This window comes from Brachyhypopomus gauderio, chromosome 18, assembly GCF_052324685.1.
Source record: "Brachyhypopomus gauderio isolate BG-103 chromosome 18, BGAUD_0.2, whole genome shotgun sequence".
Lineage (NCBI taxonomy): Eukaryota > Metazoa > Chordata > Actinopteri > Gymnotiformes > Hypopomidae > Brachyhypopomus > Brachyhypopomus gauderio.
In genome coordinates, this window is record NC_135228.1 from 10,966,355 (window position 1) to 10,982,116 (window position 15,762).

General features: G+C 47.3%; 1 protein-coding gene and 1 long non-coding RNA gene across 3 annotated transcripts in view; both read right to left on the reverse strand.

Moving 5' to 3' along the window:
• LOC143481375 (glucocorticoid receptor-like) overlaps positions 1-11,784 on the reverse strand; it is a 38,334-nt gene extending 26,550 nt beyond the window's left edge. The window contains exons 1-2 of one of the 2 annotated variants that reach the window (XM_076979379.1): positions 10,568-11,784; positions 8,660-9,657 (exon numbers count right to left, since the gene is read on the reverse strand). In XM_076979379.1, the coding sequence (XP_076835494.1) occupies positions 8,660-9,648 (989 nt within the window). In that variant the 5' untranslated portion in view covers positions 9,649-9,657; positions 10,568-11,784. The remainder of the gene's footprint in view (positions 1-8,659; positions 9,658-10,567) is intronic. The other variant, XM_076979378.1, reaches the window with a different exon arrangement.
• A 1,037-nt stretch (positions 11,785-12,821) lies between these two features.
• LOC143482467 (uncharacterized) lies at positions 12,822-14,256 on the reverse strand. Its single transcript, XR_013122233.1, has 3 exons — positions 14,137-14,256; positions 13,767-13,944; positions 12,822-13,587 (listed from the first exon to the last, which is right to left on the reverse strand). It is a non-coding gene; the product is annotated as an uncharacterized LOC143482467 (long non-coding RNA).
• Positions 14,257-15,762: the final 1,506 nt, after the last annotated feature.

The window sequence follows — 15,762 nt, forward strand, 5'->3', positions numbered from 1 at the left end:
ACAGCTGTTGAGCACAAGACCAAAACATGCATTCCAATTAAAATCCAAAACATGATATTAGACACATTATCTGCACCATTTCGGACCAGTTTGGTCATATTGCCTGAGTGTGAATGGGGTTATGCAAGATTAGGCCTCACCAGCACGTGACTGGTGCACGCACTGGTTTATACTGAATACTTAACATGGAGTAATTTAATGTAGCTCAGAATAACATATACAGTAAGCCGATACCGTGTGGAGGCAGAGCTTTTCTGAGAGGTAAACCTGAGCTCATGCACAAACCTGAGTAGTTCTCCATAGCAACCAATGCTATGGAGACCTGCATTAAAAATCAATAACTCGCCCTGTGCAAGACTGCTGTGGTTCCTACTGATGAGGTCACCGTTCGGTGTTTCAAACGGCTGATCCGTTACTTCGAACGCAAGCGGCTCGGCTGCGATTCGCCCGGCAACGTCGTTCGGCTTTCTGACCGTCGAGCTAGCGAAGCCGGTCGGCCTGAGAGGGGGAGTGACGCTCATGCTAACTCCGCCCACTCCCCACCAGGCCCGGGTTTTGCTCCGTTCTTTGCCCTCCGTGTGAGCAATCCGGTAACTTCAGTCGCCGCAAACAGAAAAGAGACACAAACAAAACAGAGCGGGGTGGGGGGGGGGGGGGGGTTTAGCGGAGAGGAAAACAAAGCTGAATGGAATGTGATTAGTGGAGGAAAAAGATCTTCCAGGTGTGGAGGTGACACACAGAAGACGGCTGACGTGAGTGGAAACAGACCGGCACGACGCACCAACAAGCATTCAATTCTTGTAATGCTGTACAGCAAAAGAGGAGGAGGTGGTGGTGGTGGTGGTGGGGTCCAGACAAAAGCAGAGAAACAGCAGCAAATGGCTGAGGAGACCATAGAGAGGAAGGCGCTAGCTACGTAGCACGTGGGTGCGGACAGGAGAGCGCGAAACGCTGCAGCTAATGCGTAGGAGGCGGAGACTGAAAGACTGCGGGCTGGGGGTGCCATTTCACCAGCAGGAAGCTTTACACCACCAACCACAGAGACTGGAGCATTTGGTGAGCTCCTCATTCACAGCAGGGTTATGTCGTCATGCCAGGACTGCAGAAGAGTTGGCTGAGGGGTGTGTGTGTGTGTGTGTGTGTGTGTGTTGTGGGCGGGGGAGGGGGGGGGGGGGGGTATGGCACACAAAATAATGACACCAGTACATCAAAAAAGGACTTCTCTTTAAGCTTAGCTTTTGGAATACACTAGACAATCAAAGGGGGAGAGGGGGGGTGTGAGGTCACAAAACCTCTCGAAGATTTGATTTTACTTGATGGTTGTGACCTAATGACCACTGAGAGGTGACCACTTGGCTCGTTCAAAGCCGTAAACCACCAGATTAAATTATGACCCAACATAACTAATCTAGTGCAATAACAACATTGTGGTTTTGCTCGAATTCAAAGTGCTCCAAGCGGTTCTGGAGCATCAGCTGAAGCAGCAGAGGGAGAACCGTGAGGAGCTGCGCACAGTTTCACCGACACGGGCTCAACCTTTAATCCCACGTTCAACCTTTAATCCCGCGCCCAACCTTTAATCCCGCGTTCAACCTTTAATCCCGCGCCCAACCTTTAATCCCGGTCAGAGGTCAATCTTGGTTCAACCTCAAAATAAACAAAACGCACAACGCCGCTCGTTTGCCTGTGGTGTAAATGCGGTTGCGTGCTAATGGGGGGGGGGGGGGGGGGGGGGGGGGTGCAGGCCACATTCGGAAGCGAGGGACTGTCCGGTGTGGGTGGGGGGTGTAGCTGCCGGCGGAGACCAGATGGCCCGCGGACCGTTAGGGGCAGCGGCCCTCTCCTCCTCCGTGGTCACATTAAGAGGGAGGCCGCCGCATGCCTTTGACTGAGCCAAAAAGCAAACAACAACAACAACAACAACAACAACAACAGCCATCCAACTAAACAAACAGGCCGTGAGATCCTGCCTCAAAACAAATCCCAGCGTCGCTGCGGCTAGCGCTGCTTCTCTCTGGGAGATAATGTTCATTAAGGCCTGCGAAGCTTGCCAGGCATTTCAGGGTGGGCTACATTCCAGCGTTTTAATGACTGTAACATCTCCTTTTGACCCTCCCTTCTCCAAACGCTATCGCCAGACAAGCGCCGGCAGCCGCCGCTCTTCCCCCAAGCGTGAGCCTCGGCTTTCTTCCGTCGGTCGCTGGGACAAAAACGAAAATGGGGGATGTCCCACCGTCCCGCGACCAGATAAAAGACAGCGATAAGACGGGTCCAGGAAGGAGGTGCGGAGTGGGAGGTGCGGATGAATTCGAGGCTGGCTGCGTAGGGTGACGGACGAAGGCCGTTCTGCTGGGAGAGGCCTCAGCAAGCCTCCGTCAGCGTCCGGACCGCTCGCACGCACGGGCCAATCATACGGGTTCAGATTCGTACGCCTGTTCTCGCTTGTGCAACACACAAATCGAAGGCGTGGGTCACCAGTCAATGCCGGGGACCGTGTGCAGTTTATAAGAAACTTAATTAAAGTCGCACTACAGGACAAATATAATAAGATCTACGCATCTGTTCTTTTAACGAGTAAGTCTACTGCCCCACAAAACGGCAAAACCAAGATCCACAGTAAATTATGCGTGACCAGATCTGGGTAAACAAGAGGTCAAATAATACAGCAGATCACTGCAGATAAAACTAAAATTAGATGTTATGAAACCTTCGTTCTGTTTATTTTGTGTGTGTCCCCCCCTCCAAAAAAACCCCAAAATTAAGCCCTGTTCAAACACTACAGATGTGCCCAGCACAAGCCGCATTGATTACATGCAATTAAATTACAGTCTGTGCTAGGTTTCCAAAAAGTAAAAGAAATATCTTTATATGGTGGAACGAGCATTACACTGAACTCTCTCTCTCTCTCTCTCTCTCTCTCTCTCTCATTTAAGAAGATTTTTGGGAAACAGGGACAAAAGCTGGACAACAGCTTTCAACAGTAAGGCTTTTAAAAGTAGAGAACTCTGAAATCACCTAAGCTACCAGTCAAAACCATCACTGAAACTCTCACATTATAATACATTACAATATTTAAACATTTAGGAGAGAATTAAATCCCCAATTGTATAAATGATGACAATTATACAACTGCAGTTTGAGAACTACAATCTGGAATGTTAACTACAAAAACCACACTGCAACATAGTGTATTAATTAGCCTTTAACAAACGTCTTGGCATCAGGAATCAAAAATATAGTTAGATAAATAGACAGTCATCTAAACAGCCAAATGTAGCATTAAAACAAGACTTTGAAAAAAATAAAAAGACACCATTTTGAGAAACACAGAAGACATTCACAGTACAACCATGCAAAATATCACCTGCATCCTTTAATGGTCAGCCACTAATGTCCTCATCTTTCTAAACACAAAATCGCCTATCTTGAGTGTTCATCCAGGCTCTAGGAACAACCATTTCCCCCTCATCGTTAAAAGCTATTTACAGTAGCTGGCGTTATATAAAAATGAATTACCCCAAGACATTGCATGTGGTCATTGACTATAAATATAATGTAGAAATGAGCCATGCGTTTAAAGTTTAAAAGAAATGGAAAGTCACTGTAGAAACTTTAAATTATACTAGCAGTCGTTTAGGTGGTTGTTCTGAGGGAGATGCATTTTGAGCTAGAGCACCATGAAATCTGCATCTCATCAGGGAGAAGTGCACCATCGCATGACCTTTGGACCTCATTCCACTGCAGCACCAGCGTTCGATCTGAACCACAGCTTGGATCTGAACCACAGCTTGGACCTGAACCACAGCTTGGACCTGAACCACCCTCTGTCAGCACTTCCGTACATCACTCGCGGACGTCTCGTCACTTGGGATCGCTGATCTCCGTAAACAAGTCGGCCTGGCTGGAAGGCAGAGGACGGAACCCTGGTCACCAGACTGCGGCTGGCCGGGTATCGGTCTTGCCCTGTGGGTCATGACCCAGTTTTGCATGGGCAAAACCTAATCAGTTTCAAACCCTTCGTATCTTTCGTTTTCAATCTGGCTTCCTATCAGCCCACTTGCTTCACGCCGAGCAGAGGAATCCGGCGGCTACAAACGCACGGTTGAAGTTAGAACCCAAAATAGAATCACTTTATTCAGCCAAGCGTGTCGGACATACAAGGAGGGTCTGGGAGGAATCTACTATTACGCTCATAGAACAGCTGGCTGACCATCACCTGGGAGGAATCAGTATGCAAATCAAAGAAAGTAAGGGGGCGGAACATCGGCGTCTTGCAACCACTCAACACCTACGAGTTCAACGTGTTCTACGAAATAGCTGGTGAGGGGGTGGGGTGCAACAGCCCCTCCCCCGCTCCCTCTTCTCCTCGAATCTAAACGCATCATCAGAGTCCCCACTGAAGCAAATTCCACCACCTCGATTCTGAGATTGGAAAAACAAAAACAAAACACAAAAGAAAAAAAAAAAAAAACAAGTTGAAACGAACCGAAGAATTCAAAAGGAGGGGCTGGGAACTTGGCAGCGAGCGCGGCGTGGGCCGGGCCGTGGAAGCGCCGGGCTGTCTGTCGGATGCTCACTCCGCACACGCCGGTGACGGGCACCGAAATGGACCAGCCCGGCTCAGGACAGGAGCTCATGGCGCTGGCGGGAGAGGCCAGAGCGGAGTCATCACGGTTCGCGTCATTTGGTATGAGGCGGAGTTCAGCCCATGCCAATCATTCAGCGGTTGCATAACTTCGGAATACTCACGAGGGCATTCGTTCACTAGTCATACCGACAATTAGCATCCGGCTGATCTGACCAGCAATATCCAAGTCTATTTGGGATACACAACTGAATTACATTTCATAATTCCAAGTATTTAGGTACCCTGCAAATCTGCAGGTCAAAGCTCCCACTACAGTAGGCCACTACAGTAGGCCACTACAGTAAGCCACTACAATAGACCACTACAGTAGGCCACTACAGTAGGCCACTACAGTAGGCCGCAACATGACGTTTAAGGTTCTGCACTTCACAGTTGACTGTACTGCTCCCAGTGTATTTCTGAAGAGCTGACTGTACTACTACACTCTGACCCAGCTGTCAGAGGGAAGGAACCGGAGTGCAAACGCAAACAAAAGACACTTTTCCTGACCCCTGCTCTGGGGCTTCCAGGGCTCTTAAGAGGATTAGCCAAGTTTTCGATTCAAAGTCCAACAAATATAGAATCAGCGTCTAAGCTTTCTCTCCCTTTTTCAGGTCTATTACATGTGAAAATCCCCCCAGCAGTTCTAATGTTCCAGTCCGTCATGCAGGCTTGATCATTTTCAAACCCTGCATTTCTTTTGTTTTTGTTTGGTTTATGTTTTTTTTTTTCCCTCTTGGCTTCCTTTCAGTCGACTTGCTGCATACCGCCGGAGCGTAAACTGAAAACATCGCTTGCATCGCTCTATTTTAAAAGCAATGCCTGCTTTAGAAACGATACAAACCCAGATGCAGCAAACGGGGGTTCTGGGCTGTGCTTCACCTGGGCCTCTATTTCAAGATGGCTGCTCTTTGACCTTTTAAAAAGCTGTAATTGAACATTTATTACAAACGTTGCCAATCAGCTGGCCTACATCACACTGGAGTGGAGTGAGATGCCGGACTGGTTCAGTTTCTGCGCTGACGAGTCAGTAGGCGAGACCATAACCTGTACATTTTAGCACAATTCTTCCTTTAAAGTTTCAACTGTGAAATCCGTGACCCCCCCCCCCCCCCCCCCCCCCCCCCCCATGTAGTCTGGACTACAGTCTCCTCGCAGATCACTTCCCTGCGGTAAATGCTGAAAAATATTATGAAATTCCCCTTCATGTACAGTGACGTATTCACCCACCGATCGGAGACACAAAAGTAACACACTGTACAAATGTGCTTTGTTTATCCGGTATGCAGAAACCAGTGCGGTGGAAGCGAGAGGGATGCCTGTCAGGTCATGACAACGCGAAACTCGCCCAGGTGCGCTCTCATGCCCGAAAGCCGAGTTTGCGAAACAGAAAATGTCAAAAAAAAGCAGGAAAAGCAGCTCAAGAATGTCAAGTAGAAGAATATGCAGGGGGGGAGGGGCTATAGCGAAGCAGCCATATCCCGTCCTCTGATTGGGCTACAGCAGGACGGTCCAGGTTAATTCAGGTTGAAGAGCATGCTGACCTGCATAGCTCTGACTTGGCCTTCCTAGCACACTACAAAACTTGTTCCCGTGTAACACTGCTGAACCTGATGGGAAAGCCCTTCAGGAATTTCTGTGCATGATCTCGAGCAGGCCTGAAAGGCAGGATTGACGGTGCTTTTGTGAAGACCAATACGACCATGGAAGTGATAATCATGCACAATAGTAATCCGTGTAAAACATTACAGAAGTACAGTACTTTTGTGGGTTGTGGTACAAACTGCATAAATCAGATTATCAAAATAATTATAATGTAATAATCAAATTACATTATATCCCCTCTCAACTACACAACAGCTATGGTGTTTGTCCAGCGTCTGGGAGTCTCTAATTAAATATAATTAAATTCTTACCATTATTCATTATTGAGGTCCCAGTTTCAACAAAAATAAATTCTGAAGGAGCATGTAGCTAAGTGTTGTTTCCTGTCCTACTCTCAAAGTGTCCATGACACATTCTGCCTTAGTAATAATACTACGCACCTTATTCTAGCTGCAGCAAATCTTCACAGCACTCTCCCATGGAACCATCATTATTATGAACAGTAATGTAATGTTTACTCAGTGTCCCAGAACTTTAATCAGTCTCCTACACCTCTTAATGTAGCTATTTATTAGCATACAAGGGGTAAACGCTGACATCAGATCAGCACTGTCGCACTAAAATGTGACATGGTAAATAAGGGCCCCAAGGCCCTTTGACAACACCTTGGGGAGGGTTTAATGAGCCCCCCTGTGGGTGTCGTGCTGTAGAGAGAAGTGAGATTTATGGAGCTTTCATATCTGTGCTGGCAGGGGGTATACAAAGACCTGTAGGGCACCCACACACACACACACACACACACACACACACACAGGAACCAGCCGCTTTGCCTGCTATTTCAGACCAGCGAGTGAGTGCCGTGGAGAGGCTGTGGTCCAGGGACTCTAAGTGATGGCCATGTGGGCGAGATCCAATGAGTCCCCCCTGAGCCTTCCGGTCCACTCAAAGTGCTGGACTAATGTTACTGCAATTTAACAGCAAATAATTAAATAAAAAAGGCCAACAATCGGTGGTTTGGTGGGAGACACTGTACGGCACAACAGTATGACTCTTACTAAGCAGAGGTGAGAGATGTTACCTTTATTTAAATAAAGGCCAGGGATGTTAATTAGGCTATTTTCTAAACCCATGTCCTCATGCTTAATGCTAATGATTTTTAACAGCAAAAATACAGTTTCTCTCCAAACTGCCATTTAAAATAACAACCCTCTTATGGATTAGAATTATTTCTACAATTGTGAAAGACCAGACTGACTCGATCAAACATCAGCGACACTTCTGTAGATAAAGGTAGTGAGCTGCTACTTCTCTGAAATGACAAGAACTGGAACATCTAAACCATGGCAACTATTCAACTGGCAATACCAGCTCACGTGCTACATCTTAAATCTACAATAACACCAGAAGACTGGCTAATCCCGGTGAAGAGCAGGTAGCTAACAGAGATCTTCTCCCACAACAGCAGGAAGAGCATAGAACAGACCGACATGGGGCAAACTGTGTAGAATGAACATAAACTCAGAGAGAAGAGAGAGAGAGACAGAGAGAGAGAGAGAGAGAGAGAGAGAGAGACAGAGAGAGAGAGGCAGCTTCTTCCAGTCCAAATTACCCTGTTGATCCTGACCGCTACAGGTTAACCACTGATGCTCTGTATGTGCACAAGGGTGCAATGAACCTTGAAAAATGCGATAAACGCAGGAAAGAACTGTCCAAGTCCGGTAGTGCAAAGTTTTACTCCATTTTACTCAAACACGGGCTTTTCTCTAATGAGCCAATAGTAAATATTTCTTTGATTAATATTGTATGCTACTGCACAAAGTCACATATCAGAGATGGTTTTTAAGAAACTGGTGTCATTAAACTTTTAAATTTCATTTAAGCACAATTTTATTCAAATTATTATTGAACTGCACTCCAACTAGCTAAATGGATAAATCAATGCATGATTTAAAAACCTTGTGCAGTGTTGTTAAGGATAGTGACCTGAAAATGTATTAAAATACCAAAGAGTTCCAAAATCATGTGAGCTACCCAGAATTGAGTTAACTTTAAAGCATGGATAGGCCATCTTTAAACCTTGTTAAATCTAAAATATCCTAACTGGATAAACTGATCTGCAGATGATTAAAACCCCACCACATACCAATCGAGTAGTGCTCACGCCAACAAAAACCTATGACGTGCTGTTTCACATCTGCCTCTGTATCACCATTCTGCCTGACCCATCTTGCCTAATCAAAGCTCACCAGAAATCTAACCAACCCAACTTTAAGTTTGCTTTAGCAAGCTCGTTCGAAGGGGGAAGGTGAGAGAGAGAGATAGAGAGAGAGAGAGAGAGAGAGAGAGAGAGGGACAGGGAGAGAGAGAGGGAGGGGGAGCATGGCATACGGGATCTGGAGATGAGCGCCAGCTGAGCGCACAGCTTACCTGCCGTAGGTGAATGTGGGCGCGAAGAGTTGTGGCATCGTCTCCCTGCCCCTCGGCAGACCCGACACATCCCCGTACCCGTTACCTCGGATCCAGCCGTCAGCGGAGGCTGGCATAGAGGCGAACAAGCCCAGCGGGGGCTTCTGGTCAGGCAGGCACGCGGACGACCCTGCATCGTATGGGTACGACTGCCTGTCCGCGCGGCCGACGCCCCCTCCGTGAGCCGCCGACAGCTGGCAGTAGCTCCGCCTCTCGCTCTCCTGTTTGATGACGCCTGGCGTGCACAGCTGGATGTACTCTGTTTCCTCCTCCGTCTTTATGGCGCGGGGCTCGGCGTCCCGCCCTCCGCCGCCGTTGACTCTGCCGAAGTCTCCCGTGGGCCGCGAGTCCTTGAGCGCGCTGCCGCCGGCGTCCCCGTGCAGGGCGTCCTCCATCCCCAGAGACAACAAGGCGTCCTCGGCCACGCCCAGGTCAGGGAGGTCCAGGTCCTGCAGGATCTCCAGGGCGCTGTCGTCCAGCAGCCTGTCCGCCCCTTCCGCGTCCCTGTCCGGCTGGCTGTAGGGGGCGAAGTCATAGCTGCCCTTTTCTGGAGGGGAAAACTCCTCCATTTTAAAAGGGAACGACTCGGGGACCAGAACGTCAGAACTGGCTGAGGTAGAAGTGCGACTTAATTCCGCGATGCTCTCGTCCAACAGAGCGAAGTTATCTCCGAAGGTAGAGCCCAAGGCATCCTTCTGCGCCGACCTGAAGGGTTTTGCCAACACCTTGATATCGGTCTCCTGAGTGCTACGTCCCACCGATGCTGGTCCAGCCATAGAAACCTCCCGCTGAAGGCGATTACCGTTCAGTCCGTTGGAGACGCTGCTTGAAACGGAGACCGAGGTGGTGGACGTGACGCCACACATGTTTGTCAACAGGCCTCTCATGGCGCGGTCTCCTAATGCCAGACTCTCGTCCTGATTATTGCTGCGTTCCAGCACGCGATCCATCTCTCCAAGCTGCGGATTAAATATAACGAGCATAAAATTCTCCCACCAGCAAACCAAAAAAGGTTCTTTAGAAAGTACATCTGCAAAATCATTTTAAAGCCTTCTCTGTGCGAGTTTATAAAGAAACACCACACTAAAACACCAAACTGTCCTAAAGAGCCCCTTACAGAAAAAAGCCTTTCTAGATTTGCCGTGTTGAAAATAAATTTTAAAACTTCACACCTAACCTAAGCATTTAAAAAATATATATAACCTATATCTAGCTGCTATACTTTATTTGGGATCTGTTAAGAGTTCATATAAGCGATGCCATGTGGTTGGAGGTTTACAAACACGTCTTTATGGACGCTCCCGTGTGCCACAAAGTGCGTGTCTCCACCAGGAGACTGTAGAGACCATGAGAGACACTGGAGGACGTCCACAGTAAACCCCCCCCCTGAGCCCACGGGGAGCCTCTTACCACAGTAGTGCAACCTGTTGGTTGTCTATAGCTACTACACCGAAAACCAAAGCAATAAAACTAAGCGCGGATTAACTTCGTTGGGAGAGATGGAGAATACGTAAAACAAATAATCACAAGGCCTACCTCAACTTATTAGCCGGCAACTGACATCTGTTTGGGGGTTGTTGTTGTTTTTGTTTGTTTGTTTATTACTTAAAGCGGGTTGTTGCGGGGAACAAAGGGCAGTCTTCCAAGCAATAGCCTAACTTGATAGCTAACTAGATAACTTATGTGAATAGTCATTTAGCATAATGGAGTAGGTAATTGGAGATATAACTGCTATTAAACAGATAAGTGATTTTATGGTTGAGTAAAGATATTCACGCCTCTGTCTAAACGTCTTCAGTGGAGTACTAGTGTCGACTTTTATAAACCACACGCAAATAAAAATGAATAAAAGAATTAAGATATGCTTACCTATGTGAAAATCACGAAGCAAGCATGTTCATTGCCAAGCTGTCGGTTGATAATGTCACTGTAAAAACCCAGAAGGATTTTCCACCTCAAGTCCGTCAGTTCTGCCGACTTCCCCCGCTTGTTTGTATCGCAGGCTCGTCGCCGTTTTTCACCACCAGCTCCGGTGTTTTCACATTCGTTTCCTTAAAACACAGACCCGCAACCATCCAGCTAAGCCTTAAAAAAACGACGGAAATTAGGAAATTAAAAGAAATTTTTAAAAGCCCAGTCGTCGAGACGCGAACGTCCGCCTGTTTTGAGACGTTTCGCCCCGGTAAAGACAGCCCCGCACTGCCCGCCTATGGAGAATAACGTTAGCTTAGCGCGCTAGGCTGTCAGAGGCGGAATCGCCAACGTTACATAAGCGGCTCGTCAGCCGGAGAGGCGGCCAGCAGCCCGTGATCCGCGCCCGGTGTTGGCTCAGCTAGCCGCCGTTAGCACTCGGTACCGGAGCGGTGAACGCCCCTCCGAACAACTACACGACTCCTGCCAATGGGCTGAAGCGGGCAGAAAACTCCGCAACGTATCACTTGCAGTGTAAACTATTACAAAGGTTATTCGTGTCGATTAATCGCGATTTGCCACTTAGGAGAGAGAGAAAAGTTGTCAAATTTTACTGTCTACGAGCTTAATAAAAATAATTCAGGCGGAATACACCATGTCAGCCTTGCCGTGTTTTACTGCGTATTAAACTGGACCGTGGTCGTGGCAGAGATAACGCAAAAACCCCACATTTCAACTTGGTGTGGCAACTTGGTCGCCAACTTAAAAACATGCCGACTATCTGACTGTTCCTCCGTTAGCGTCCTACGCCACGAATTGCGCACAATTCAAGACTTTTCTCCCCATGAAGAGTTCAGTACGCAGGACGGACGCAGCCGTGCACACTCCAATACCGGCTGACGGGCATTCAGAGTTGCAGGCAGGACCTGCAGGCTGTAAAGCAGATGGCGCAGCACAGTCTAGATAAAAGGGCGAAGGGCATGTTCACACCAACTGGAAATAAACAAGAAAGGGAAGAGCTGGTTTGGCGCAACACTGTCTTCGTTCAGCCAAAGTTTTTAAAAGACAAGTCTAATGAGATCTACTATTTCCTAGCGCAGTAGCCGTCGATTAAGTAATGCTCATAACCTCGAAAATAAATATAAAACACCTTTGCAGGAGACTTTGAACTGCTTGCTAAGAGACCTTGGCGAATTTACAGGGGAAAAAAACAGACATGCGCAGAATGGATCTGTCAATTTTGCATTCATAATCTGCGCAAGTGAGAGGCATTTAGGTAACACGATATGCGTTAACCACCGGTAACTTTCCATTATATTTCGCAATAGTTCAGCGCTGTTGTCTATTTATAGAATGAATGTATTATTTTGCATATGAATATGTCAGCATTTCTAATTGAAGTGTGCATTATAAACTAGGCCTTTTCGGATCTAAAAATCCTGGATAGCATTTAGATCAAATATCTCACCACATTTACCCCCACTTCTTTTTCACGTCATCATTTAGTAACGAGAAAAACTGTACAGCCAAAACACACTTAATTAAATGTAAACGTGTGTGTAGTCAGTGACCATATCTGTTGCGGTACAGTGTTGTTAATGTTTCAGTCCTTCATCGATGGTCAGTTTCTGTGAGAAAATGTGAGTGAGGGGTGTTTCTAATAAACTACGCCCTAAGTGAATCATTTCAGAACGGCGTACTGGATTGCAGTTCTCTTTCGCTTCCGTTCGTTCATATGCCCAAAAGCAACGTCGCCGACACGTTGCTTTTATGCATTGACAACCATAATTAACCGCGGACCAGTGAACTCGGTCAAACCGTCTATTTGCAAGGGCGAAAAATGGCAGACTGTATTGCCACCCATGGCTGTGGGAGGAGCTATTTTCCTCTGAGAAGACAGGGAGGGTATTAGAGAGCGAGGAGACAAGGCAGATGCATCCGCCCATGCCAACGAGCTCGTTATGGGCCCGCGGGTGTGGTGCAGGCATGCGCGTGGCTAATTACGCAAGAGGAGGGCAGCGCGAGAGGAGGGCAGCGCCAGCAGTCTCTACGGGCTGGCCTGAAGGAATCACATTGTTCTTTAGACCGGCAGAGCAGCTGGAGCAAACAACGCTTCCTCAGATCACCAGGGTCAGGATGACGGGAAACACGGAGCGTACACACCCCTTTCGCCTCCACCATGCTCCCCACCCTCCGCCCCCAATGACACCACCCGATTCACAGCGCTCGGCATTGTGGGGAATCCGATGGGAGTTGAGCCACTGGTGATTTTGTGAAACTCTGAAATCAGGTTGATGGTATTCAGTAAGAACCATGAGTATGGCCTCTGTGTCTGAAGGCCCTGTTCTCCTGTTGGTATCACTCGTGTCCTGGATGAGAACGGTGCCGTGTTCCTGCGGTCTGCTGTCGCGTTCTTCAAGGTTCCTTTGAGGAACACGTGACTTCATGCTCTCTCCAGCTTCTTCTTCACAACGAGCCGAGGGTTATTCTAGCATTGACCCATGGCATCCTATTCTTCGCCATAAAGCTGCAGTCTTTTCACACACAAGCCTAACCCTCAACACCACAGCTGCATTTTTCTATGGTGAATAGTAAGCTGCCTTTGCCAGTGAGGGAAAAAAAACTTTGAATTTCGACAACATGGCAAACTCATCCACTAATAGTTACTTTCCACAAATGATCAACATACATATGAATTTAAATGGAACCAATTTAAACAAATGGAACAGGCTATTGTCAAAATATTTAAGGTGTGCAGGTTTATTTATGGCATTTTCTGAAATTGAAAGCTGACAAATTAATTTAGCAAAAAACTTACCCAGAGATATGAAATCATGAGGCACTTGTCACACTTGGCAAACGCGTTCGCTTCCTGCAGTGCCCTTTCACCTTTCCTGTGCCAGCACAAACAGCTGGCTGTGTGTAGCTCCTTCTTACCCGCAGTTCATCACAACAGCTCTGTACAAGCTGCGCAGCATCTGTTCAGCAGGGAGGGCACAGCCTTCTCGGCCAAAATGTCACGGACTACACCGGCCCAAATAATCAAGTTACTTGTCTGGCGAAGCCAGTTGGCCCGCTGTCTGGGTGACACAGCCTACTGTGCCGCGTTCCCTTTCTCATCAAGAGCTCTCGAGAAAGCTGGAATGCAACGACTTACTTCTCGGGTGCTTTTTTAAGGGAAGTGCTTCAGGCACCTGTGCTGGAGAGGCCCACGTCAATAAGAGGCCTTTTGAGCCACTGCCAGAGAAGACCGAATCCAGCCGTAGACATACTTTCACCAGGATGCATCGATGACGGATGGATCTGCTTTCCGATGCTCCATTAGCGGATGATTCCTGCGGGGTGTACGTGAATCACATTGACCTAGTCCACACCGACACCTGTGTATTTGTGTATATTTGAAGGTATCGATTAATTAGTCATTCATTTAGTGGCACGAAGGATAGTTTCAAGCAAGACTGAAGCAGAATTAAGGATAATTTTGAAAAGTAAAAGGAGAGTGAAGACTCTTGCAAGGTCATCCGTACCATTACTTTGACTTTGTTGCAATGAAAACCCTCAGAAATTACTAAAATTGTAGCGAAACTCATGAGCTTCTTCTGTGTCGGTGTGTACTCGGAGAAACAGCAAATTCCATCGCGACCCTTGTCTCCACCCTGCATTCAAGCATCAGAACCCAAAAACCAAGAACAGTTAAACAAAAAAATAGAAGAAATACATAATCCCCTGATTTTTGCTGCATTCTTCATGGCTAGTTGACAAAAAATCTGTTACATGTTACACTGCTATACCAGCAAAATGGATTCTGTGTTTGTCTTAATTCTACTGACATTTCAAAAATGGGCTTGATTTTAATTGTGCCTGAGTGGTGTCTGATGTGTCTACCTGGCTTGCATTATATATCCTTTTATCCAGCCCACCGCTTAAACCATACAGCTCTGACTCCTTTTACCCAGAGACATACATACATATACTCTTCTACATTTTTAAGAGACAGGAAAAGAAGGTTTTGTTAAAAATATTTGTGGAGGTGTTCAAGGTTGCTCAGGTTGCAGTTCATGATAGAGGGAAGCAGGAATAGCTTGCCTTTCGCGTAAGACGTGCTCACATCGCTTTCTGATCTAGCCGGGCCAGCTCAGCAACACGAATAACTGAAGAGAAGCCGTCACTGTGTGGGCAGTGTTGTTTTGAACACTGATGAAGAAGCACAGAGGAAATCACCAATGACGTTACACACTCGATAAAGATGCCAAGAATTTTATAATGATCATTTGAGCATATCTGCATAAAGACGTTTTTTCCCCTGCGGGAATCTGAAAAAAAAAAAATCCTGCAGTTGCAGTTGGCGTTCTGCTATGTTTTTAGGTAGGGCAAACACGTCTGTTTATCTGGAATAGGACTGCTTTTTTTGTGGGCCGAACATAAGGCAGAATAAAAACACTTGGCAGCAATAGTTGAGTTAGTGCAGAGTTATTTGATTATACTGCCAGACTCGCTGAAGTCAGAGGTGAAGAATCCCAGACGCTGTAAGGCACCGCGGAGCATGGTGAACTTCTGGCTACGCCGGGCTGGATCACATGTGTAAGAGTCAAGAAACGTCTCACGGAGAGATCTATGGTTCCACATTATGTACGGCCCTGACGCCTTCCAGGTGCCAAAAATAATGCTTACCTGAGCCAAAATCGTTTACAGACAACGAGACTTTAAGGGGCGTTTAGTCTAGCAGACCATGGGACCTTCCTGTGTGTCACGAGCGGCTGCCTGCCTGTCTGCGTTCCTCGTCCTGGCACGCATAAATATAGCAGGATGTTGAGATGGCACTGAAATGTCAGATGCAGGCTGCCACTGTGCCAGTAGAAGAAGAGGGGCAGAACCCGATACAGCTCGCCGTGACTCACGTTTGAATCCAAAACAGTTAAGCGGTTAAATCGGGCTGCTGACGGTGGACCACTGGCGTGCGAGACACACAGCGGCTCTGAGCCGGACGCGTGTTCAATGTGTGGATCGGCGTGTTTGGACCGTACAGCATCAGCGCCCCACCACTTGTCCAAGAGTCACTTGGGGAATGCACTGCCCTTAGTATCAGGTTGCAAGAACCTGTCGTGTTTTCTGATTAAGTACATGAATAATAATCTTGCGGAGGGCTCACTAGA